The 25,171-nt window shown below is 38.0% G+C and overlaps 2 protein-coding genes across 2 annotated transcripts in view; one reads left to right on the top strand and one right to left on the bottom strand.

Annotated features, from left to right (window-relative positions):
• The window catches only part of CCDC38 (coiled-coil domain containing 38), a 53,392-nt gene extending 36,980 nt beyond the window's left edge, over positions 1–16,412 (top strand). The window contains exons 14-16 of the mRNA XM_046646262.1: positions 10,467–10,672; positions 12,948–13,041; positions 15,358–16,412. Coding sequence (XP_046502218.1) covers positions 10,467–10,672; positions 12,948–13,041; positions 15,358–15,471 — 414 coding nt within the window. The 3' untranslated portion in view covers positions 15,472–16,412. The remainder of the gene's footprint in view (positions 1–10,466; positions 10,673–12,947; positions 13,042–15,357) is intronic.
• Positions 16,413–16,543: 131 nt separating this feature from the next.
• On the bottom strand, positions 16,544–22,812 carry SNRPF (small nuclear ribonucleoprotein polypeptide F). Its single transcript, XM_046646266.1, has 4 exons — positions 22,676–22,812; positions 20,602–20,727; positions 17,286–17,350; positions 16,544–16,673 (listed from the first exon to the last, which is right to left on the bottom strand). Exons 1-4 carry the CDS (start codon positions 22,676–22,678, stop codon positions 16,607–16,609), a joined length of 261 nt encoding a protein of 86 aa, XP_046502222.1. The 5' UTR covers positions 22,679–22,812; the 3' UTR covers positions 16,544–16,606.
• Positions 22,813–25,171: the final 2,359 nt, after the last annotated feature.

Consider the following 25,171-nt stretch of genomic DNA (forward strand, 5'->3'; position numbering starts at 1 on the left):
TTTCCCTCCTATAAATACGCTTCTTTTAGTCAGAGTGTATACATACCAAGTAGTTCAATGCTGGTGATCATTTTGGTAATAATTTGAAGAGCAAATAATACAGAGGAAACTGAATCAACACTGAATGGAATATCTGCCGAGACTGAGCTTGTACTAGATTTTGGTCTCGTTGGGCCTGCACAGATAGATCCAGCATCAAATCACCTGTGACACACACTAGTTTACTTATTTATTTATACGTTTGTCTCTCTCAGCTGGATGCAAACCCCTCAAGGGCAGGGACTGTCCTACCCTTCCTAATTAGCTAAGTTTACTATCCCTATAAAGTAAGTGCTCAATAAATGTTTGTTGAATGAATGTTCAGTTAGAAAGGTTAGTTTCTAGACCCACAACAAACTCCAGCTAACATTGGTTTCCTTATAAAAATCTCAAATGAAATAAAAATTCAAAGCTCATATGTGAGATTAATAATCACATTTATGATTATGAACTTGATTTTCAAACAGAGGTAGATTTGGGAGAACTCTATCAGATGATTGTCCTCCCCTACCAGGGTTACAAAAAGCCCAACTATGTATGGCTCCTTCACACAGACATTTCCTAGGGTGGGAGAGCACCCTAAGTCAGGAGGGGATGGGGTCATGCACTGCTAGAGGAAGCAGTGTGATGAGAGTCATCTTTCAGCTCTTCAGTGCTGATGTTTTTTACTTTTTTGTGGTAAAATATACATAAAATTCACCATTTAACCATTTTAAGTGTACGATTCAGTGGCATTAAGTATATTTGCAATATTGTGTAATCATCATCACTATTTATAGTTTTTCATCATCCCAAATAGAAACTCTGTCCACTAAACAATAATTTTCCATTCCCCTATCTTCCCAACTTCTGATAACCTCTATTCTACTTTCCGTCTCTAAATAAAAAGAGACTTACCTATTTTGGGTACCTCACATAAACGGAATCATATAATAGTCCTTTTGTGTCTGGCTTATTTCACTTAGCATGTTTTCACCCATGTTATAGCACATATCAGAATTTAACTTCTTTTATGGCTCAATAATATTCTATGTACTTATATACCGTATTTTATCTATCTATTCATCTGTTTATGGACACTTGGGTTGTTTTCACCCTTCAGTTCTGTTTTAAATCTCAAACTAATTGACATGAAAAATGTCAGATAAATATCGTTGATATCCACCCCCCATCCCAAGCACTTTTCATCCAAATTTAGGGTGGCTATGAAAAAAAGTGGTGTTTTTCAATACTCTTAAACTTAGAGGCAATCAGATCCCTAAGCAGAGAAGGTAACAACTGATCTGAAAATTAGTTTTTAAAAGACTATGAAATTTTGGTCACAAAATTCATATGCTGCACACTCTGGGAAAATGGGGCTAATAATTTGTAGCGTCTCTCAGAGATGTGAAATGCTGGGGTGGAGGAGAGGCAGAGAAGTAAAACTGGCAGAGGAAAAGTATTCTTTACTTAGAATTTTCCTGCTTCTCCACTCTCATTCTTTCAGATCTCAAAATGTGTAAAATATAATCCCTTTTGAGTAAATATAGATGCACCTTATTTTGATATTCATAAATTATCATACTTTGGAGCTATCTATAAAATAAGCATTTTATTCTTTCAAAACTTCCACACTTCTAACTGTACTTAATCCCCTAAAAACATTTATCACTGATTCAATATTATACTTGAATAGTGCAAATCTAACACCTATCTCAAGGAATTTCCTCAAGTGAACATGCACCCATGTACCACCCTCCAGATCAGGGAATAGACCATTATCAGCACCCCAGAAGCTTCCTCCATGCTCCCTTCCAGTCACTACCACCCCTCAAAGGTGGCCACTATCCTGGTTCAAGGTGGGCAGAGCGAAATGGCAGGGTGAGCTGACCCGGGACTCTCTCCCCTCCAAACTACAACAAAGGACTGGAAAAAAACTGAATTTCAGCTAATAAACCTAATGCCAGACCGTAAGAGACCTACAGCACCAAAAAGATGGAGGACAGAGTCGCTGCAGCAGGCCTCGGAGGAGCTGGAACGGGGTAGGAGAGAACTTTGCTCCCTCCCCTAGAGAATGGGATCACTGCCACAGGTGTGGGAAGGAGCAGGGGAGGGGCTGCACGACTGGGGGATCCTCGAGGACTCCTGCTGCCAGTACAGTGGAAACCCGCTGACGGGGGAAAGCTTCTGTGTGCGGGGACCCCATAAAGCCAGGGCCCCAGGAGTCCAGAGAACAGAGCTGATCCGAATCCAGATCGGCTCACGAGAGAAACCGTCCCTCCCCACCCCGGCAAACCGCGCTGGGTGCCGCCATCTTCCCCGAAGGCAGAGAGCTCAGAACGCGTAGCTCTCGACCTCCTTCTAGTGGCAACAGGCTGTAACTGCAACCAAATTCTACCATCATGTGAAAAAACTGCTCCTCTACCATCCAGCAATTTATAAAAGCTCCAGACCAGAAGGAAAACAATAAAAAGACAGAATTAAGTCCTAAGGACTTGGAAATAAGTAAACTAAGTGAAAATGAGTTCAGAGTAGCTATCATCAAAAAACTCAATGAGGTAGAGAGAAAGATAGAGAAACAAGCCAACAGGTTCTGGAGTTACTTCACAGAAGAGATTGAAATTATAAAGAAGAATCAAACAGAATTACTAGAGATGAAAAACACAATGGACCAGATAAAACAGAATACGGATTCCCTGAATGCCCGTGTAGACACCATAGAGGAGAAAATTAGCATAATCGAAGATAGACAGGCTGAATGGCTCCAGACAGAGGAAGAAAGAGAGCTAAGAATTTTAAAAAATGAGGAAAACCTCCGAGAGAGAGCGGATTCAATGAGGAGAAAGAATTTAAGGATCATAGGAATTTCCGAGAACGTGGAAAAGGAAAATGGAGCAGAAAGTGTGCTTAATGAAATTATAGAAGAGAACTTCCCAAATCTAGGGATTGAGGGAGAAATGTGTGTAGAGGAAGCTTTCAGATCTCCTAGATTTGTCAATGTAAAAAGACCTACTGCAAGGCATACAGTAGTAAAAATGGCAAAAATGAAAGACAAAGAAAGAATACTCAGGGCAGCAAGATAGAAGAAAATAACCTACAAAGGAACTCCTATCAGACTTTCAGCGGATTTCTCTACAGAAACCTTACAAGCTAGGAGAGAATGGAGTGACATATTCAAAACTTTAAACAATAAAAATCTTCAGCCAAGAATACTCTATCCAGCAAGAATATCCTTCAGATATGAGGGAGAAATTAAATCTTTTCCAGACAAACAAAAGTTAAGGGATTTTGTAAGCAAAAGTCCTCCACTACAAGAAATCCTCAAGAAGGCTCACATACCTGAAAAAAGAAAGAACGGAGAAAGGGGTCACAAACCACAGAGTAGGGAGACAGATAGATAGAACCAGAATAGGATAGCAAATATTCAACTATAGCATTAGGATAAAGGTAAGGAAACTGCCAAAGCAAAGATGATCTTATCACTCTAACTACAAACTCATAACACGAGTTGGAATAAGAAATGAAAATAATAATTTAGGAGGGGAAGAGCCAAGGGACTAAATCAGTCTAGGCCAAGTAAGTAAGAGACCACCAGAGAATAGACTATATTATACATGAGATTCTAAATACAAACTGCAGGGTAGCCACTAAACTAAAAAACAGAACAGAGCCACAAAACAAAAATAAAGAAAAATCTAAGAAACCCAGCATAAGAAATTGCAGTATTAAATGGGAAGGCTAAAGCACACAGGAAGAGAAACACAGGAAAACCAGATAACAAGCAACAGATTGACAGCATTAAGTCCACATGCATCAATAATCACTCTCAGTGTAAACGGATTGAACTCTCCAATAAAAAGACACAGAGTGGCAAAATGGATTAAAGAACAAGATCCAACAATTTGTTGCCTCCAGGAAACACACCTCAGCCCCAAGGACAAACACAGGCTCAGAGTGAAGGGGTGGAGGACAATACTTCAAGCTAATAGCAAGCAAAAAAAAAAGCAGGTGTCACAATTCTTATATCAGACAAAACGGATTTCAAAATAAGGCAGGTAAAGAGAAACACAGAGGGACAATATAGAATGATCAAAGGTACACTTCATCAAGAAGAAATAATGCTTATAAATATCTATGTACCCAACATAGAAGCACCAAGGTTCATAAAGCAACTATTAACAGACCTAAAAGAAGATGTTAAAAACAACACAATAATAGCAGGGGACCTCAAAACCCCACTCACATCAATGGACAGATCATCCAGACAGAAAGTCAACAAGGAAATAGTGGAGCTAAACGAAAAACTAAAACAATTGGACTTAATAGACATATATAGAACACTTCATCCTAAAACAGCAGAATACACATTCTTCTCAAGTGCACATGGAACATTCTCAAGGATAGACCATATGTTGGGAAACAAGCCAAGCCTCTACAAATTTAAAAAAATTGAAATAATAACAAGCATCTTCTCCAATCATAATGATATAAGGCTAGAAATTAATTACAAGAAAAAAGCTGAGAAAGGCACAAAGATGTGGAGACTAAACAATATGCTACTGAACAGGCAATGGATCACTGAAGAAATTAAGAAATCAAAAAAGACCTGGAAACAAATGAAAATCATAACATGCCATACCAACTCATATGGGATACAGCAAAAGCTGTATTAAGAGGAAAATTCATCGCAATACAGGCACATCTTAACAAACAAGAAAAATCCCAAATAAGCAATCTTAAACTACACCTAACTAAACTAGAGAAAGAACAAATAAAGCTCAAAGTCAGCAGAAGGAGAGAAATAATAAAAATCAGAGCAGAAATAAATACTATTGAAATGAAAAAGGCAGTAGAAAGGATCAATGAAACAAAGAGCTGGTTCTTTGAGAAGATAAATAAAATTGAAAAACCCTTAGCCAGACTTAAAAGAAAAAAAGGGAGAAAGCTCAAATAAACAAAATCAGAAATGAAAGAGGAGAAATAACAACAGACTCTGCAGAAACACAATGGATTATAAGAGAATACTACAAAAAACTATATGCCAACAAAATGGACAACCTAGAGGAAATGGATAAATTCTTGGACTCCTACAATCTCCCAAAGCTCACTCAAGAAGAAGCAGACAATTTGAACAGACCAATCACAAGGAAAGAGATTGAAACAGCAATCAAAAACATCCCAAAGAATAAAACCCCAGGACCAGATGGCTTTCCTGGGGAATTCTACCAAACTTTCAGAGAGGATTTAATACCTATCCTTTTCAAGCTATTCCAAAAAACTAAGGAGGATGGAACACTTCCTAACACATTCTATGAGGCCAACATCACGCTGATACCAAAACCAGACAAGGACACCACGAAAAAAGAGAACTACAGGCCAATATCACTGATGAACATAGATGCAAAAATTCTAAACAAAATTTTGGCAACCAGAATTCATCAAAAGGATCATACATCTTGATCAGGTGGGATTCATACCAGGGATACAGGGATGGTTCAACATCTGCAAATCAATCAACGTGATACACCACATCAACAAACTGAGGAATAAAAACCACATGATCATCTCAATAGATGCAGAGAAGGCATTTGACAAGATCCAACAGCCATTTATGATAAAAACTCTGAACAAAATGGGCACAGAAGGGAACTACCTCAACATAATAAAGGCTATATATGACAAACCCACAGCCAACATCATACTCAATGGGCAAAAACTGAGCGCCAACCCCCTGAAAACAGGAACGAGACAAGGATGCCCTCTATCACCACTCTTATTTAACATAGTACTGGAGGTCCTGGCCAGCGCAATCAGGCAAGAAAAAGGAATAAAAGGAATCCAAATAGGGAGGGAAGAAGTGAAACTCTCGCTGTTTGCAGATGACATGATCTTATATATAGAAAACTCCAAAGAATCCATTGGAAAACTCTTAGAAGTAATCAACAACTACAGCAAAGTTGTATGGTATAAAATCAATTTGTGTAAATCAGTAGCATTTCTATATTCTAATAACGAACTAACAGAAAAAGAACTCAAGAACACAATACCATTCACAATTGCAACAAAAAGAATAAAATACCTTGGGGTAAATTTAACTAAGGAAGTGAAGGACCTATATAATGAAAATTACAAGGCCTTTCTGAGAGAATTGGACAATGACATGAGATGGAAAGACATTCCATGTACATGGATTGGAAGAATAAACATAGTTAAAATGTCCATACTACCCAAAGCAATCTACAGATTCAACGCTATCCCAATCAGAATCCCAATGACATTCTTTACAGAATTAGAACAAAGAATCCTAAAATTCATATGGGGCAACAAAAGACCCCGAATTTCTAAAGCAATCCTGAGAAAAAAAGAACAAAACAGGAGGCATCACAATCCCTGACTTCAAAACATACTACAAAGCTACAGTAATCAAAACAGCATGGGACTGGTACAAAAACAGGTGCACAGATCAATGGAACAGAATTGAAAGCCCAGAAATAAAACCATACATCTATGGACAGCTTATCTTCGACAAAGGAGCTGAGGGCCTACAATGGAGAAAAGAAAGTCTTTTCAACAAATGGTGCTGGGAAAACTGGAAAGCCATATTTAAAAGAATGAAAATTGACCATTCTTTTTCACCATTCACCAAAATAAACTCAAAATGGATCAAAGACCTCAAGGTGAGACCTGAAACCATAAGTCTTCTAGAAGAAAACGTAGGCAGTACACTCTTTGACATCAGTATTAAAAGGATCTTTTCGGACACCATGTCTTCTCAGAGAAGGGAAACAATGGAAAGAATAAACAAATGGGACTTCATCAGACTAAAGAGCTTCTTCAAGACAAATGAAAACAGGATTGAAACAAAAACACAACCCACTAACTGGGAAAAAATATTTGCAAGTCATATATCTGAGAAAGGCTTAATATCCATAATATATAAAGAACTTTCACAACTCAACAACAAAAAATCAAACCACCTGATCAAAAAATGGGCTGGAGACATAAACAGACATTTCTCCAAAGAAGATACATGGATGGCCAATAGGCACATGAAAAGATGCTCATCATTGCTGATAATCAGGGAAATGCAAATCAAAACTACACCAAGATATCACCTTACACCCATTAGAATGACAAAAATATCTAAAACTAACAGTAACAAATGTTGGAGAGGTTGTGGAGAAAAAGGAACCCTCATATACTGCTGGTGGGAATGCAAACTGGTGCAGCCACTTCGGAAAACAGTATGGAGATTCCTCCAAAAATTAAAAATAGAACTACCATATGATCCAGCCATTCCACTACTGGGTATCTATCCAAAGAGCTTGAAGTCAGCAATTCCAAAAGTCCTATGCACCCCAATGTTCACGGCAGCATTATTTACAATAGCCAAGACATGGAAGCAACCTAAGTGCTCATCAACAGATGAATGGATAAAGATGTGCTATATATATACAATGGAATACCACTCAGCTGTAAAACATAAGAAAATCTTTCCATTTGCAATAACATGGATGGACCTTGAGGGAATTATGTTAAGTGAAATAAGCCAGTTAGAGAAGGATAATCTCTGTATGACTCCACTCATAATGAGGAATTTAAAAATGTGGACAAAGAGAATAGATTAGTGGCTACTAGGGCAAAGGTGGAGTGGGGGGTGGGCACAAATGGTGAAATGGTGCACCTACAACACGAATGACAAACATTAGTGTACAACTGAAATTTCACAAGATTGTAACCTATCATTAACTCATTAAAAAAAAAAAAAAAGGTGACCACTATCCTGATCTCTCTCACTATCAATTAGCTTTCGTGTTTTTGAACTTTACATAAGTGGAATCATGTATGTCTGGCTTATCTGGCTTCTTTCTCTCAACATTATGTTTGTTAGACTCATCCATGTTGTTTGGTGTGGCAGCTGTTTGTTCACTTTCATTGAACATGAAATGGAATATTATTCCATGTTCAATTTGCAGAATGTATTCATCTCTGGCTTTACCGTTCTTTCAAATAGGCAGCTGATCCAGTTCATCGGGGAGAGTTGTTTATAGTCAGCACACAGCAGAATGTGACATGGATTAGAATTACAGAATCCTTGAGTTGGAAAGGACTTTAAATGACATCTAGACATCCCTTCCCTCCCCCATCCAGTTTTGATACAATTATTCCTCCTAAACTTTGCTCTGGTCAGATCATTTCCAATCCACTGTTTGAGGGCATCCGAAGTTCTTATCCAAGCCTTCAGTCTTCCACAATGTGAAGCAGCAGGAGCTCCTCCCATCCCTTGCAGCCTTGTAGCCCCTTCTCTGAGCTCTGCGCTGGGCCTGCCACCTAGTGGCAGTTCCAGGGATTGGACTCACACTTGGCTTCTCTGTCATCAGTAGGCTTGTGCCTTGCGCCACCTTTTTCCTGGCCCTTCTGCTCTCTTGGGCCAGGCCCTCAATCTCTTTTTCATACATGAGTATTTTCTTTACCTTCATTCCCCAATCCTATTTCTTATGCCGTTCTTACCTTGTTACATTAAGAAAATCTCTTTCCTTGTCTTTTCCTTTCCTGTTTCACAGCAGGAACGTAAAAAGAAAAAACGCTATCTTGAAAAAAAGAAAAATACATCTGAAAGGCCATTGCCCAACCACCTGTAAAACTAAGAGTTCCAGAGGTCTCCTCCAGAAATTTCCATCAACTACTAACCATTCTCATATTAAAGTTGCTTTTTCTCAGAACCAGTATTTAATATATTTTTTAAAATATGACTCACATTGCAGCAACATTGCTTTTTCATATTCAATGTACATTTCAGACCCTTAATGGATTACTTTTAGTTTTTTTCCTTTTATATTTTTCTGCATTTCTAAAGTTTTCTAAAAGGAATGTATTGTTAACATAAATAGGAAATACAATAAGTGTTATTTAGAAAGAGAAAAAAGCTTATAGCAAAAGAACTTTTGCTTTTTTACTTTTTCCTTTTATATTGTTTGTACTCCAAGTTTTCTAAAAGGAATATGTTCTAATATAAATAAGAAATACAGTAAGTGTTACTTTAGAGAGGAAAAGGGGGGGGCTTTATGGTAAATAGGATCATCAGAAAGGCAGTTAAATTAGGAGGTGGGAAAGACAAGCTGTTGGAACTATTGGTAACAGATCTTGACTTGTAATTAAGTGTTGGTGGCTCTGTAAGGAATCTGATTCCAGGAAGGGTTTCCCATGGCTCCTAGAGCCACATCTGTCTTGAATGTTATTTGTCTTTGGCTTTATGGTGATTCTCATCTTCTTGAGCAGAAGCAGGCATGGGGGCAGCATACTACCCGGAGACCGACTTACTTGGCCCAGCAGTTTATTGAGATCCTCTTAACTGCGAATGCCAGGTACAAAGAGGAGACAGAGAATGAGAATATTCTTAAGGTACCAAAACATGTTACCTACAAGCTCGAGCATCTCTACCAACAGTTAAGACGGAGCAGTGGCCAGGTACAGGGATGAGAAGGTTTGGCCTCAGACTCTGCTTAGACTAGAATACTGCAATGGCTTCCCAGTAGAGAGTGGAAGCCCCTCAAAAGGCTTTTGTAGGCTGGCCCGGAATCCATTTGCTTGAAACTTTTCTTTTCCTCTGAGAGAATACACTCAGTCATTTATTCAGCAAACATTTATTAAGTCCATAGTTATGTACAAGATGCTGCTCTAGATATTAAGTGGTAAACAAAAGAAATAGCTCCTGGGACAGACTGGTGGTTATCAGAGGGGAAGGGGCTGGGGGAGGGCAAGAGATGAAGGACATATGTGTACAGTGATGGATGGCAACTACACTTGGTGGTGAACACGCTGTAGTCTATACAGAAGTTGAAATATAGTGATAGACACCTGAAATTTATGTTATAAACCAACGTTACCTCAAAAAAAAGAAAAAAGAAAAACACCAGAAAGAAAAGAAATAGCTCCCGCCTTCCAGATGCTTACAGTCTAGAAGGGGACATAAGGCATGTATGCAAATAACTCATGAAGGATGATTATAATTTTAGCGAGTAGAGTAATAAGTGCAAAAAAGGGAGCTCACATGTTATGCTGCAAGGAAATGTACTGGAGTGGCAAAAAAGGATTTAAAGTGTTTATGTTGCCTCTACTTCACTGTGCAGGGAATCAGATACAAAAAAAAATTCAAGCTAAAAGATATTTTTACTATAATTACTTTTCATACCTAGACTGGAATATTTTAAAAGAACATAATCCAAGGTGTTACTACAGTAATAATTTGACTATAAATGATATATCACTGCTGCATTTTCTCACTATGCTACATTGTATTAAAGTTATTTGTAAACAGTAAACATTTAGTAGCATTTAAAGGCCTTTTCATCATAATACAGTAAAATGGAATTTTACATTTATTGAATGAATAAGCAAAAAGTGATGAAATGTTATGTTTTCTGCTCTCCTTTTCTTCTCAATCTCAGGAAAAACTGATAGAATCTCTCAGTAAAAAAATTAATCAAGTATACAAAGTCTGCATTGGAGATGGGGAGGTTGGCAGCCTCAACCCAGTTCAAAAACTGGTAAAAGTAGAGTCTCGCCTGGTGGAACTGAGTGATCTCATTGAATCCATTCCCAAAGAAAATGTGGAGGCAATTGAGAGGATAAAACAGAAAGAACGGCGGCAAAAGTACAATTAATGTCTTATAAGTATAGTGAATGACAATGAGATGAGTAGCTGTTTTTGCTTGGATTCCACATTGAGCAAGTCTCTATTACATGGCAAGGATCAACATAACAGCGATACAGTGGAACCAAACCCAGTCCTGCCCTCCTCTAGAGCTATTTAGTGTGGGAGACACATTCATCAAATATTTTTATAAAATAAATGTCATTACCAATGGTAATAAGCACTGTGAAGGAAAGGAACCAGGTGAACAGAGTTCAACAGGGGCAAATGACCTAGTTTGGAATGGGTGAGGGGTCTTCTTAGCCTGGAAAAGCCACTTTTCAGGGTGAATATTCACTACTTATATGAAAATTTTTGAAAGCTGTCACGTGGAAGGAGAACTGCACTTGTGAAAGGCCCAAGGCATAGAATTAGGAGGTCTTCTTTGGAAAACTACAGGGAGACTCAATTTACAAAGAAATAGTTTGAAAGTTAGACCCATGCAATGAGGGGTTTCCTCACTGTGTAACTGCCAACACATACATACAAGCATTTATACATTAACTCATTTTTCTAGACTCATCAGTATTATCGCCTGTGGAACACCCCACCCTTCACCCACACGTCCCCACATCCTTGCCTAGCTTGGGGCCTTTCAGAAAAATGCAGATTTACAAACTTCCATACTGAGCTAAATAAGGATTTCATGTCCATACAGTCACACGTTGCTTAATGACAGGCATATGTTCTGAGAAATGTATCATTAGGCGATTTCATCATAGAGTGTACTTACACAAACCTAGATGGTATAGCCTACTACACACCTAGGCTATATAGTACCAATCTTATGGGACCACGGTTATATACACAGTCTGTCTTTGACCCAAATGTTGTTATGCAGTGCACGACTGTACTACTTTTGAGGCAATGATTGTTATAAATATAATATGATTCCCAGTATAATGTGGCATATAGAGAATGCTTATAGGTGGGACAACGTTTATGTTATAGCAAAAGAACACGGTGAGAGGCAGACTAGTACTATGGCCACGAGCAGGGACATGAGAGTCGACCTGTCTGGGTTCAATCCAGGTTCCACCATTTACAACTTTTGTGATCTCAGGCAGGCTGCATAACCTCTTTTAAGTCTGTCTCTTTATTTGTAAAATGGCAGTAATAATGGTACTTATTATCTCATAGGGTTGTTGTGAGAATTAAATGATCTATATAAGAGCACTAAAGTGCTTGGCACATAGTAAGAACTCAAATATTAGCCATTAACATTAGATATTTTGTTATTGCTTACTACATTACTGGTATATGGGGGATACTGTTTCCCCCATATAAAAAGGAAGTCCAGAATATATTAAGGTCATCTGCTGAGACTTTATTGAATATAAAGCAAATTTAAAAAAATTATAAATGAAAGATTACTCCTTTCATAAGATGACCTATGACTGATTACACTAACAGCACTTGCATCTTTTTTACAGTAGGAAATATTATCTTCAAAGTATAATTACGACTTTTCAGTAGTGATACACAAATCTAATTCCAATGATTTATCATTCTCATCAAAAAGAATTTTAGTGATTTTTCCCATGGTTTGGAGGTAGCTAACATAATATCTAATTTTGCATAAAAAATGGTTAGTAAATGTTACTTATATACGTCCGTAAAATAGCTAACACACATTGACTGCCTATTCTGCACCAGGCATTGGACTACACAGTTTGCACAGGTCATCTCATTCATCTTCGCAACAACCCTAAAGAGAACAAGACAAATAGCATTCCTTGGTCTTAATTTCAAGATACTATTGAAAAAGATTAACTAGAAAGAATACTTTTATGATAATTCATTGAACTATACACTTGTGATCTGTGTACTTTTCTGCACATAAGTTATATTCCAATAAAAAGGTTTAAATGCAGGGCGGGTAGCTGGAAGTTAATTCAATTGGCCATTGTAAAAATTAACTGTAAAGTGCTGAAATGTAAATAGAGTGATGAGAAGGCTTTGCTGAGGTGCTTATTTTTGACCAAGATCTAGGTAGATTTTACATCTTCCAAAATAGTGATATGCAATGTCTTCCCATTTCAACACAAACAGGATTTGTTGTTGAGAGTTCACCTGAATATCAGAAGCCATAGTTATGGGTGAAGATGAAGTATCATTTTCATTTAACCTTAAAGGCGAGCTTATAGAATTTACAAAGTTCAATACCAAATAGTAATGATGTCTTTTTTTACTTTCTGCAATTTATAGTTAGAAGAATATTTTTCCCTCTTGACAGATTGCGTGAAGAGAAAATTAAGGAAAAACAAAAACACCAGGAGGAAAGGCTAAAAGCTGCTCTGGAAAGAGCAGTAGCACAACCAAAGAAAAAGGTTTGTGTTTTGTTATTAATAGGTCCAGCTATGTCAATGTGTGAGTGCTTCTGTGGTGTAAATCTGTCTAATTTATCCAGGGTGAACTTTAGTAAAATAATCTTTCTGGCTCACAGCTTCAGTTGGTCTCTCTCTGGTTCCTTGCTACTTTTAGAATAAATGAAATTACTGGGTCTACAGTTCTCCATTTGACCCACTTTTTAGTAAAAGAAACCTCTTCCTCTCCACTTTTCCTTTAGCTCCAGGTTCATAAAACCAGAGAATTTTTTAAAAGTAATTTTTGGATAGGTAATACAAGAATATGGTTCAAAGTTCAAAAGATACAAAACAGTATTCAGTGAAAACTAAGTCATCCTTAGTTCCCCTCCCTAGAGGCAACCACAGCTACGTTTCATCTGCATCCTTCTGGAAATATTCTATGTATTTATGTATATATTCTTTTTTTTTTACAACTGGTAATTATGAACCTTGCTTCTTTCACTCAACAATGCAGATAGTGATCCCAGAGAATTACATATAACTGAAAGGGTCTTCTAATCCTCACACTGTAAAAATAATGAGATTAACAGTTGAAGTTAAAATGATTTACCCAGAGTCACTTCAGATTTAGCAGCAGAATCAGGACCAGAAGCCAAGATTCTTTATATTCCAAGATTACCTGTCCAATAATTAGTTTGGGGTTGGGCAGTCACTGCGTGCATGCGGCCTCTGACTCCCCACTGAACTTGGAGGGCCTTTTGTTTCAATATGTCACTCTCCCTCCTCTGGGTTAGGGTCTGAAATATATTCCAGGAAGACAATTTCACGGTTATCTACAAAGCTAATGTGGACATTAATTCTTACCACAGTAATAGCTGACCTGTAGTGAATGCTTATTGTATGCTTCACAACCAGCCTTTTGAGGAAAGTACTTGAAAAAAGTTCTGAAGGATGGTAACTATTAATATGTTCTATGTCAAAAAAATGATTACCTTATTTTATTTAAGTAAGCATTTCATCTTTGAAAGGGTCTGTACTTATCTAGTCCAACTCTTCCTATAATGACCTGACTTGTTCTCTCCTCCCAAGGCAGAATTAACCATTCATCGCCCTTCCACATGTACATACTACTATTCACTAATCCCACCAAACTGAAATGATTTTTTAAAAATTTATCCATCTTCCCTTTTAGACCATGAGTTTTATGACCTTTATTTCCACAATGCCTGGCACATAGTGGATACTCAATAAATGCTTACTGAATTAACAGCCTAAAAATGAAAATGAAAACTAAAACTGGAAGAAAATTGAAAAAAAAAAAAAACAGTGATCTGCTTAAGTCGACAATGTATGAAGACCTCTGACAGAAGTTCTTACCAGTTAGGACACTTCATCACTGGCAATATTCCTAGACAGCGGTAATAACAAAGGTTACAAAGGAGATTACTGACAGTGAAAAAAAATAAAATTCTGACATTAGAAAAGGAATTCAGGGATTCCAGCCCCCTAAGGACATTTCTGATGGGGAGGAGTACTACTGTCATTTAGTTCCCTGAGGCCAGGAATGTCAAACATTCTGCAGTGCAGGGGACAGCCTCACTTAGAGACAGTGCTCTTTTTGAGACACAATGGCAATGTCCCATCAAATCTCATGTCCAATAGAATAGTTTTCTCATCCATTTAATTTACAAAAATTCAGATATAAGAGCAAAACAAACAAACAAAAATAATAAAGGGAGAAAAAAAGACTGAAAAAGAAAAATGAATAGTATGGTATATGTGAGTATATGCTCCAGAGAGAATGGACAGGTGTGAATCTAGGGGTTTCCATAAGCCTCTCTTGGTGGGAACATCTCCAAGAGCCAACAGGATTACTAGTGTTTAAGACAGTACATGGTTTTCCCAAGTTTATGTTTATACAGGAGCTTTAAATGCCAGTCAACTGATGTTCAGCAGAAGACAGCGCTATTTTCTAACCAATGGAGGAGAAACTAGCTATGGCACTTGCTGAGAAATGAAATGTTGGTCTCAAACATGATGTTTTTCTAGGCTGATCACATCTCAAACGTGCTATTTGATGACTTTACCTAAATCTCCCCACTTGCCCATAAAACCTAACTGCTCTGTCTTCTGCATACTATGGTGCTCCATTTATTACTTAACTTTCCTTGGCCTGTTGGACATCCACTAGGTTATTAGTCTCTTTGTAACTGTGATTACTTACTATTTTAAGCCATATTATTCCTTGGAAAATCAAGTTAATATTAGTATTTTACTTAAACTTCAATAGAAAATGTTTATGCTGAAGAATATTAAGTATTTTTTCCTTTGTTTCAGCTTGGGAGACGACTTGTCTATCGCTCAAAACCTCCATCTGGTAATAAACAAGAACTATTTTTAGTCAAGGATACGAGAACAAAATCACTAGAGGAAGAATATTTTTTCACTTGAATAGGAGCAGTAAGACATTTATTATCAGCATGTTTTAGGCATATTTTGTAGATTTGGTTTTCAGTAATGGCAATATTCTGCCCCATATGCTGGCCTATCCAATTTGAGGAAAACAGGCCCTTATTCTAAAGGTTATAGGATTGGGAATGGGAGTTATTTCCTTTGTTGAAGTCTTTTATTATCATATCCTAAGTATTATTCTATATAGCTAAACATTTGTATCTATACTTTGAGTTGTCCCAGTTGGGGATATCAATCCAAAGTTACTTTACTGATGTAACTATATGTTGAATGGCCATTAAAGTGTAATAATGGCATTCTCTGACAACATGAGACTTTAAATGATCTATTTTTTTTTTCAACCAGTCCACAGGAAAGTTCATAGTATATATTTTATCACTGTGGAGTATACATTTTAACAATGTATAAAATATCTAAAAGGTTTTGAGGAGTTTAAAACTTAAATGAAAACCACTAGATTATGTTCTCAGAACATAACTGTAAGACTGGTTTGTAATTCACAGCTAAGGAATTCTGCCCAGAAAACTTAATTCTGTTAAGTGAACAAACCATACACCTTCAGCCCAAATGTCAGTTCACAATTTCTGTTGTACTCTATATCCACAATCATTATTTCAGGTGATGTTTCAATTTTAGCTATAATATGTACATGATTTAGCTTACATTGATAGAGAATTAACATGTAATTTGTTGACTACTAAGTAAAATAATACAGTTTATATTAATTCTAAGAAAATATTTAACTTTATACATGTCAAAAGTAACAAAAGTGGCTCAAAAGTAACAAAAAGAAAACTCAGTTGCTTTTAAAAGGTCTCAGTTAATATATAATTACAAGAAAAGGGTTGAAATTCACCTTCATAAACATTTATAAAGCACGGAAATAATTTTCCCTTATAGAAAAAAACAGAGTATTGGGCTGAAAAAAGAAAACCAACTTGATTGAAGTTAAGTGGCTTTTAAAGCATTAGTTCTGTGAAGAATCTTTCAATTGTTTCAACATTTGAGCTCTGCATGTAAATATTTGAATATGACTAGTTCACAAGTCAAGTTGAAAAACAAACAAATCTTTATTGTCTAGAAATATATATAAAAACATTCCCCACAAAACATGCTATTCTCTCATTTCCCCATCTTCTTCCTCTTCTTCAACACCCCTGATATAAAGGACATTATTACACCTGTAAATAGAAAAACAGTCCATTTTGTTGTTCCAATCGAAAACCATATAAGATCTGAATTACTACTACTAGATTTTTTTCATTATAGAAATACTGACTGCTAAATTTACAATGCATCATTTCTTTTTTTCTAAAAAAAAGTTATACCACTGGCTTGTTAAAAAGCATATGGCACTTTATTTTTTTTACCATGTGGTTGTCATAAAATGGCATCTCTCTGATCTCGCAAAGAGAATAATGACTAGAATTTGGAAGTGTGAAGCTAGTTCTAGAAAATGAGGATAACAAAAATCCCCAACAGCAGCCAGACCCAACTAAAATTCAAAACCAAGCGTCTGCAACTAAAAACACTGAAGAAGGTTATAGCTAAGAGCTGGAAAGTTTAATATCAACACTAGAAAAATCTTAAGGATGAATAGCTCCAAAAAATTTAAATCTTCTTTGTCAAGTTTAAAAATTTCAAAGACTCTTGAAGTCTAGGTGTAGAATATTAAATTAATAGTTATTTTAAAAAAGTAATTCTGAAATTGAGGTACTAATTAGATTATTTAAATATAGGTATTTCTAATGCTCACCAGTAACTCCTTACATATACTACTGCCATTTTGTTACCTTATTAAAACTTCACCCAGATGTCCAGACAATGCTCCATCTATGTATTCTTCTGTGTTTGCAAGCTTTAAATAAAAGAAAATATATTAGTATAATTATACAGGAGGAAATAGTATAACACACCTAATACTGGTGAGAGAACTTATTACCTGAGATCTTTCTATACCAAGAACTCACATTTATCTATAATAATTAGAAGATTAGCTCTTTATTACTACTGTAGTACTTTTTGGTTTCATATAAACATTTGGTAAAGTTAACACTGATGTATGTAGAACTAATATATAATAAAGCTTCTTTCAACATAATTTTTTAAATCTCTCAGTTATGTAATATTTCCTTTCATTAAACATTAAAGCAATGTCAAGGAAGACGGTCCTAAATTTATGAATAAATTGTGGTTAAAAAGTTTTCCAAAAATTCAGTTCTAAAGAACCAGACATTAACCTTTCTCAGAGTAATAATGTTACATCATATTGAGGAACTCAATGGGTATAAAACCTACGGTTAAAATACCAAATACTTTGATATTAGTCAACAACCAAACCAAAGAACTGAAAAAGAATTTTTTTAAAAAATTATATGCTAATAATAAACAGCAAAACACAAGTTCTTAAGAGAGGTTAACAATTAAGAGTGACTGTATAGTTATTTTGGGGAACTCTATTATTTCTAATGTTACATCAAAATGTTTAGCTTTCCTTCTACATATAGGTAATAAACTTTACTTGTAATTTTTAAAAATCACAATCAGTGCTATCTGGGACTCACAAAAGAAATAAACAGCAGAGAAAGGAGAGAGGGAAGTTTCCTTCATTAAATGGGCAAGTGGCAAAGGGAAAGAACAACAGGGCTTACAGCGGATGTGAGATAAGGCATTTAAAACACGTTAATGAATTAACACTGCTACTGCATGTTTTTCCCTCTCACACAGAAAACAAAAGTAATCTCCTATACCCAAAGGATATGGTTTGTCTGAAACGTGTGGTTGTTGAGATAATTAGTTTTGCATGTAACAGCTCCCAGAAATAAGATATTAACATCAAGTAACTTTTTTTAAAGTAATTACTTTTAGCAGCTGTTCACCAACATTTAACTGGTTTCTAAATTATACAACAATCCTCCAAAGGCCTTCTATCACATTTTAAATAAAATTCAAAGTCCTTATTCTTACTATCACTTAAAAGGCCATCTATGATTACCATTCCAACTTTTCCATCATTCTTCTTCCCCTGACTCACTCTGCTCTGGCCTTCGTGCTGTGCCTTGAACACACCAAGCATATTCTCGCCACAAAGCCTTTGCACTTGCTTCTCCCTCAAACTGGGATGCTCTTTCCCCAGATACTCTCTTCAGTTGCTCACTCAATTCTGGTTTCTGCTTAAATTTACTTCCTCAGAGAGGCTTTCCCTGGCTAACTTATCTAACATTGCACACTCTTGTCACTCTATTTCCTGTTTCTGCTTTCTTTCTCTGCATAGCATTTATCATTACCTCATATCACATCACATTATATTTCCATCTCTCACCACTAAAACATAAACTTGCTGAGGGTAGGGAGTTTGTTTTGTTCACTGGTGTATTCACAGTGCCAGGCAGATAAAGGGCGCTCAATAAATATTCGCTGAGTGAACAAACTCAAAAGCCTCATCAATGTGGTTAGTTAGACATTTCATAACTCTGGCAGGCTCACTAGGAAGCTACATTAGTTTTAAACCAAATATTCGGTGTGTATTCTTTATTCCTTTCTTTTATTGAGATATAATCCCCATAGCATAAAAGTAACTTTTGAAGTGTACAAGTCACTGGTTTTCTGTATACTCATAAAGTTCTGTAATCATCACCACTATCTAAGCCTGGAACATTTTCAGCACAATGGGTATAACTCTTCAGATTTTTCTATGGCCTTGGTAAATGATTCATCCCTGCTTGGGGAATTTTCAGGCCAAAACCACGCTCAATGAGAACTTCAGAGGCCTGACTGTCATCTGTTCAGGTGGTAAATTCTTAAATTAAGGAAAATCTCAGCTTTTTGCCTACAAGTGCTGGTGTTAGTACTCTGCCTACAAGTTCTACTGGGATGGAATACTTGGAGTCACAGCTGGACTGACCATCTATCTAGGTAACCTATAAAATTCATCCATCTACCGTTCATCAGCCACATAAATACCTGCACCTCAGGAAAATATAACCTCAAACTCCTTCCTCAGAAACCTGGCTGGAAGCTACTACAATTAAGGGGAAAAAAAACCCCAAAAAACTGAACACCTCATTTTAAAATGGGCAAAGGACATGAATAGGCATTCCTCCAAAGATATACAAATGGCCAATAAGCACATCAAAACGTCTCAACATCACTAATGCAAATCAAAACACTGAGATACCACTTCACACTCATTAGGATGGCTATTATAAAAAAACAGAAAATAAGTGTTGATGAGCATGTGAAGAAACTGGAATCCTTGTGCATTGCTGGTGGAATGTAAAATGGCGCAGCTGCTGTGGAAAACAGCCTGGCAGCTCCTCAAAAAATTAAAGAATTACTGTATGATCCAGCAATTCCACCTCTGGAAATATATACCCAAAAGAACTGAAAGCAGAAACTCCAACAGCTATTTGTACATCCATGTTCACTGCATTATTCACAATAGCCAAAAGGTGCTGGTCTGTCTTCTCCCTCAAGAAATGCTTTTATGGAATTACTCTGACGATGTGCCTTAAGCATTTATTAAAAGACTTAAGAATTTCACTTGAATTTCTTTCAGGGCCAGCTTGGTTGCCCACTGGTTTAAGCTGATGTGCTCTGCTTCGGCAGCCCAGGTTTTTTCACAGGCATTGACCTATGCCACTCATCTGTCAGTGGCCATGCTGTTGTGGTGGCTCACATACAAAAAGAGGAAGATTGGCAACAGATGTTAGCTCAGGGTGAATCTTCCTCAGGGGAAAAAAAAAATCTATAAGAATAAATTGGCTTTATGGGAAAAAAAAAAATTCTCTCAGAGCTAAGTCCTGGAAAAAGTTTTGCTTTTCCCACAAACTAGTTCGTTTTCCTTATGGCATTGTGAATCAACGGTCTGAGCTCTTCTTACTTTAACCACCAGGAGCCAAATCTGTGGCTGAATTTTGGTTTAACACCATGACTCTTACACAGTTTATCACAGTTATAATGTCTTCCTTGGCCTTGACTTATTCCTGAATTTTGCTTTATATTTGTCAACGTAATTGATTGTATTCCTGTAAGTCACACTAAACCTTTGAGGTTTATAGTGAAGCAAAACAAACACAACTGAATGATCTCTACAATGCTTTAGCTTACCTGCATGTTCATATAGCCATCTACAGATACCAGGTAGCCTTTGTACTCCATTCCCCACTTAAGTTTCACCATTACTGGCTTTCCTGTTAATCCATTGAGGAAAGGTTTGGGATTGAGGGGCAAACTCTGCAAAAAGAACAAAAAAAGGACTCAATTGATTATTTTTCCTTAGATCGACTTCTACTACCTACCCTTCTCTACCAAATCACCAATATTTTAAGGTACTGAAATGAAGCAAACTCTTGAATCCCTCTCACTTTACTATATAATTTTCACTTTTATTTGTTGAAGAGCGTCAGAGAAATTTAAATACCCAGTTGGCCAATCTCATCTTCAAAACATCAAAACTTATACAAGTATTCATTACTCACTTAAGAAACACTGAATACCTACTATGCATCATTCACTGTTCCAGGCCATAAAGAAACAAAGATAAAGGCAGTAAAAAAAGAAAGAAAGAAAAAAAAAGAAATGCAGATGACAGTGCCTGTCTTCAAGAAGCTCACAGTGGGAGAGGGGCGAAACACATAAATAGACAATTCTACGTATTGCAATATAGTAAAAGAAGATATGCTACGTACAAAGATACCAAACCCACCGAGGGTTAAGAGAAAAGGAAAGATTGCCTGCAATAAGTAATGCCTCCATTTTAAAAAGATGAGAGGTATTTCCAGAGGGAAAAGGGCTGCTCTAGGCAGAGGAGGCTACCTATGCAAAAGGAGGGAAGAGTGAAGCAACAAGGTGATCTCAGGGCCATACAAACAATTCAGGACAGAGTCCCAAATATGAGAATACAACAAGGAAGCAGGGGACAGATCACACTTGACAGTATTTCACTTGAATTCTAGGAACTAGGACTGGGTCTTACTTGACTTAACAGTGCCTCCTACATATGGGCAATCAAAGTTTGTTTATACAGCAAACCAGTAGTGTCTCCAGTGAGTTCAGACTTTTTTCCCTTCTCTCATCTACTCACCCATCAGCCCAAAGAAAGAAAAGAAACAGAAACTTGGCTCCTCTAAGGTAAGCATATTGAGAGTGACCTCAAAGGACATGAGGACCACTGCAATAACCTCCTACTGGGTCTTCAGTTTTCACTCTTGTCTTTCTCCAACTTATTTTCCACCCAGCAAGCATTATTTTTATCATGCAGTATCTCTCTGCTTAAAATGCTTCGATGGCTTCCAACTGCACTTGGAATAGAATCCAGCTCTCCTAGTAAAGCCTAACGGGTCTCGCCCGACCCTATCTCATGACCATGATTCCTGAAAACGGCTGTGGCATTCTGTCAACTTCTCCAACTGGTCAAGCTTTCTTTCCGGATTTAGGAACTCTGTTCCCGTTCCCTGTGCTTGGTAGACCGTTCCTCCTGCTCTTTAAGGGGCTGGATTTCATATCATTCAGGTTTCAGGTTAAAGCCCTCCTCCCAGGGATGTCATCTCCGACCACTTTTCTAATGTGCCATCGCGCCCCCTCACGGCATCCTGTTTACTTCCTTCTTAGCACTTAACACTATCTCCAATTATATATTTCTGTTATTATGTGATTAATCTGTCTCCCACACGCGACTGAGTTAACCTAGAGCAGGGTCTGCATCGGTACTTTCCACTTTATACTCCTAGCGCCTACGGCAGGATCCGGCAGGTAGCATGCGCTCAATAAATATTTGCTAAATGAACAAACGAACGCTCCAAAGCCTGGGCTCAGGGTTCCTGAGAGTTGCGGAGCTGGGAGTCCCAACATCAAGGAATGAAAGCGGATTTTGGAGTGTGATCAGTGGTACGTGAAAAGCCGCTCACCTTTACCCCGACCCTGTGGCCCCAGCCAGCAAGGATACCTCAGGCTCAGATTCTAATGAAGAGGAGGGGGCAGGGGGCAGGGGCACTCCCGGGGAGGGGAGGGATCAGGAGGCGCGCGCGCCTCAGACCCCGGAGGAGGGAGAAAGCGGCTGGGGACCGGCTGCGCGGCGCCTCACGCGGATGAATGGGAAACGCGCGAACCAACCAGCAGGCCCGGCGGGGCTCGTCACCCGCCCTCTCTTTCCGGCGACTCTGGCCATTCTCTTCCACCTTACCATCACGACCACAGGCAAACGCTGCAGGCTTCTCGCCGCCGACCCAGCTGTCGTTTATCCCTCGTGACTGCAGCACCTCCGCCAAAACCCGACCTGCGGAGCTTCAAGAGAAATGGCCGCCGAACGGCAGCGTGACCTTTCACCTCCGACTACAGTTCTTCTGACTTCTGTGATTGGACGCAAAGAGATGCATGCTGATTGGAGGAGGTGGCTGGGCAGGGTCTCCTGGCAACCAGTGGTAACGCGCGATTTGTGCCTCTAGCGGCGCGCGGGCCTGTGGGAAACAAGCAGCGTCCCTGCGAGGCCTGAGAGGCGGTGGGGCCGGCCCGGGTTCCCCGTCTGCTTGCCTGCGTCGGGGGTCGGGCTGAGAGGTGCCGTGTATCCTATACAGCGGACGTAATTTCTCGCCAGTTTGGCTAATGGGGGTTTCCTTTGTCCTTTCACACCTGTGAGAACGACTTCGGGGCTCTGGAGTTTCTTCCTTACTTTCCCACGATCCTGTGATGTGGGGGCTCCTCTACCACGGTCCCCTTCCGCCTGACTTGTCTTCCGTGGTGCTCACTTCAACCACTAAAGGAAGCGGGAGAAGCAAGACTAGACTGAGGGAGGTGGAACGCACCGAGAAAAGTCAAGTACAGAATATACTTTAGGTGAGGTCAAACTGAGGCTAGAAGATGGTGTGCTGGTCTCCCTGTCCATCTCTTCCTTTTGCATTGCCGGCAGAGACCCGGTGGGGCCTTTTTACGTGCGTTTGTAATTCAGGACGTGGGGGTGTTTCCCGTATCACGGTCGATCCTTCTGATGGTATTTGTCAGAATCTCACTTGTTTTTCCCCGGTGCAGACTTGCTGCTCGCTCTGATCTGAAGTGCTAAATGCAGTTCTTGGAGAATCGCACTCTGAGTAGTACTGTTTTTTGTTTTGTTATTGCGGCTCTTAAGCAGATCAATTTGGAATTGAGGTTTAAATGTTTCGTATTGCGGCATAGGGAGGAAGTGGGTCAGACTTTGGAGGCAGCCTGAGTTCAGACCTCCGTCCATCACGTAGAGAGAGTTTTGGGCAATTTCTTAACCCCCGAAGGCTTTTGTTTCCGCAGTTGTACCAGCCTTTAAAAACCGTAGTACTGTCCACGGGTTTGTGAGGTTACATAATTAATGTGAAAGAGGTTGGGACTGTGCTTGTCCGTGAAGGGCTCAGTAGATATTAACTATTATTTTAATATTGTCCATGTAAATGGCGAACGCTGACAAAACACAGTAATTTTGTTTTAGTGTAGTTTATGCCGTACAGTTGGAATTATTTGCCCCCAAAATTCAGTGGGTTTTCCCCTTAGTTCAAAATCCTTTAGTGAATATTTAGCCTTTGTACAGACTTTGAGTTCCTACTATGTGCCAGGCTCTTTCAGTGTTGTAGTGGCACTCTTACCCCTCAGTCTGTGATTTGCTGGTTATGGCCTCGTTTTAGACACGAGGAAAGAGGTCCGCAGGTGGCTTGCCCAGGGCTGCACAGCTGGCTTTCAACCTGAAAACTCTTTGCTTTTTCTACTTTATAAAGCTGCCTTTCAGAAGCTCAATATGTATTTTAGAAGTCTGACTTTTTTTGAGCCATTTTCTCAGTGAAGTGAAACAAAATCTTACCATAGTCTATGTAGTGATAGTTGTGTTCAAAGTTGCTTTTTCTCTTCATGTTAAATATTAATCTTACCTTATCGAAAATAAAGTGGGCATAAGGTGATTAGTATTTTCTAATTATAAACGCCTTACCTACGTTTTGTGAGAATTTGGAAAGTATAGAAAGTTCTAAAACAAAAACCAAAAATCACCTAATCTCACCAATCAAAGAAAACAACTGTCAACTTTTTTGGTGTACTATTTATTATAACACACGCACTTTTTTTTTAAAGCAGGATTTCTACATATGGTTTTTAAAAATTTTTCTTCACTTTATGTTGAGCAAATTCTCATATAATTATTATTCTAAAATGTAGTTTAATGTCTCTGTATGATGCATTTTATATTCTGTATTATGCATATGTGATAATTTATTAATCATTCTACTGTTTCCATTTTCCCCCATTGTAGACAATATACTTTGAACATACTTATACATGAGTCTTTGAGTGTATCTCTGATTCTTTACAATAAATCCTTAGAAATGTAATTCCTGGGTTAAAAGACATTATTATTTTAAAGGCTTTTAAAAATATCTATTGCCATGTTAGCATATGGCTCAACAGAATATCCGTCAGAATCATTGGTTCTAATAAGAGGGAAATAACAGGGTTTATATTTTTTGAAGATGAGATAGATTACATTTTGAGCACATTCTGAGGAAACAGTCCCAAATTATTAATTAGGGTGAACAGTTTGGTAAGGCCTGAGTTCTACTCAGCATGTAACCCCAAAATTTCAGTGGTAAACAAACGTCTAAAAAGTAGTTTATTAAATGACCAAGAAATATGTATTGAGGTGAATAAAGTGGACATGCGATCTCTGCCC

The sequence above is a fragment of the Equus quagga genome, chromosome 19 (assembly GCF_021613505.1).
Source record: "Equus quagga isolate Etosha38 chromosome 19, UCLA_HA_Equagga_1.0, whole genome shotgun sequence".
NCBI lineage: Eukaryota > Metazoa > Chordata > Mammalia > Perissodactyla > Equidae > Equus > Equus quagga.

What these genes read in the sequence shown, in the direction of transcription:
- SNRPF (XM_046646266.1), bottom strand. An exon ending in ATGGCTATATGAACATGCAG is followed by an intron (nt 17,351 to 20,601) that starts GTAAGCTAAAGC and finishes TTTTATTTAAAG; the next exon opens with CTTGCAAACACAGAAGAATA. An exon ending in CTGGGTGAAGTTTTAATAAG is followed by an intron (nt 16,674 to 17,285) that starts GTAACAAAATGG and finishes TTCTATTTACAG; the next exon opens with GTGTAATAATGTCCTTTATA.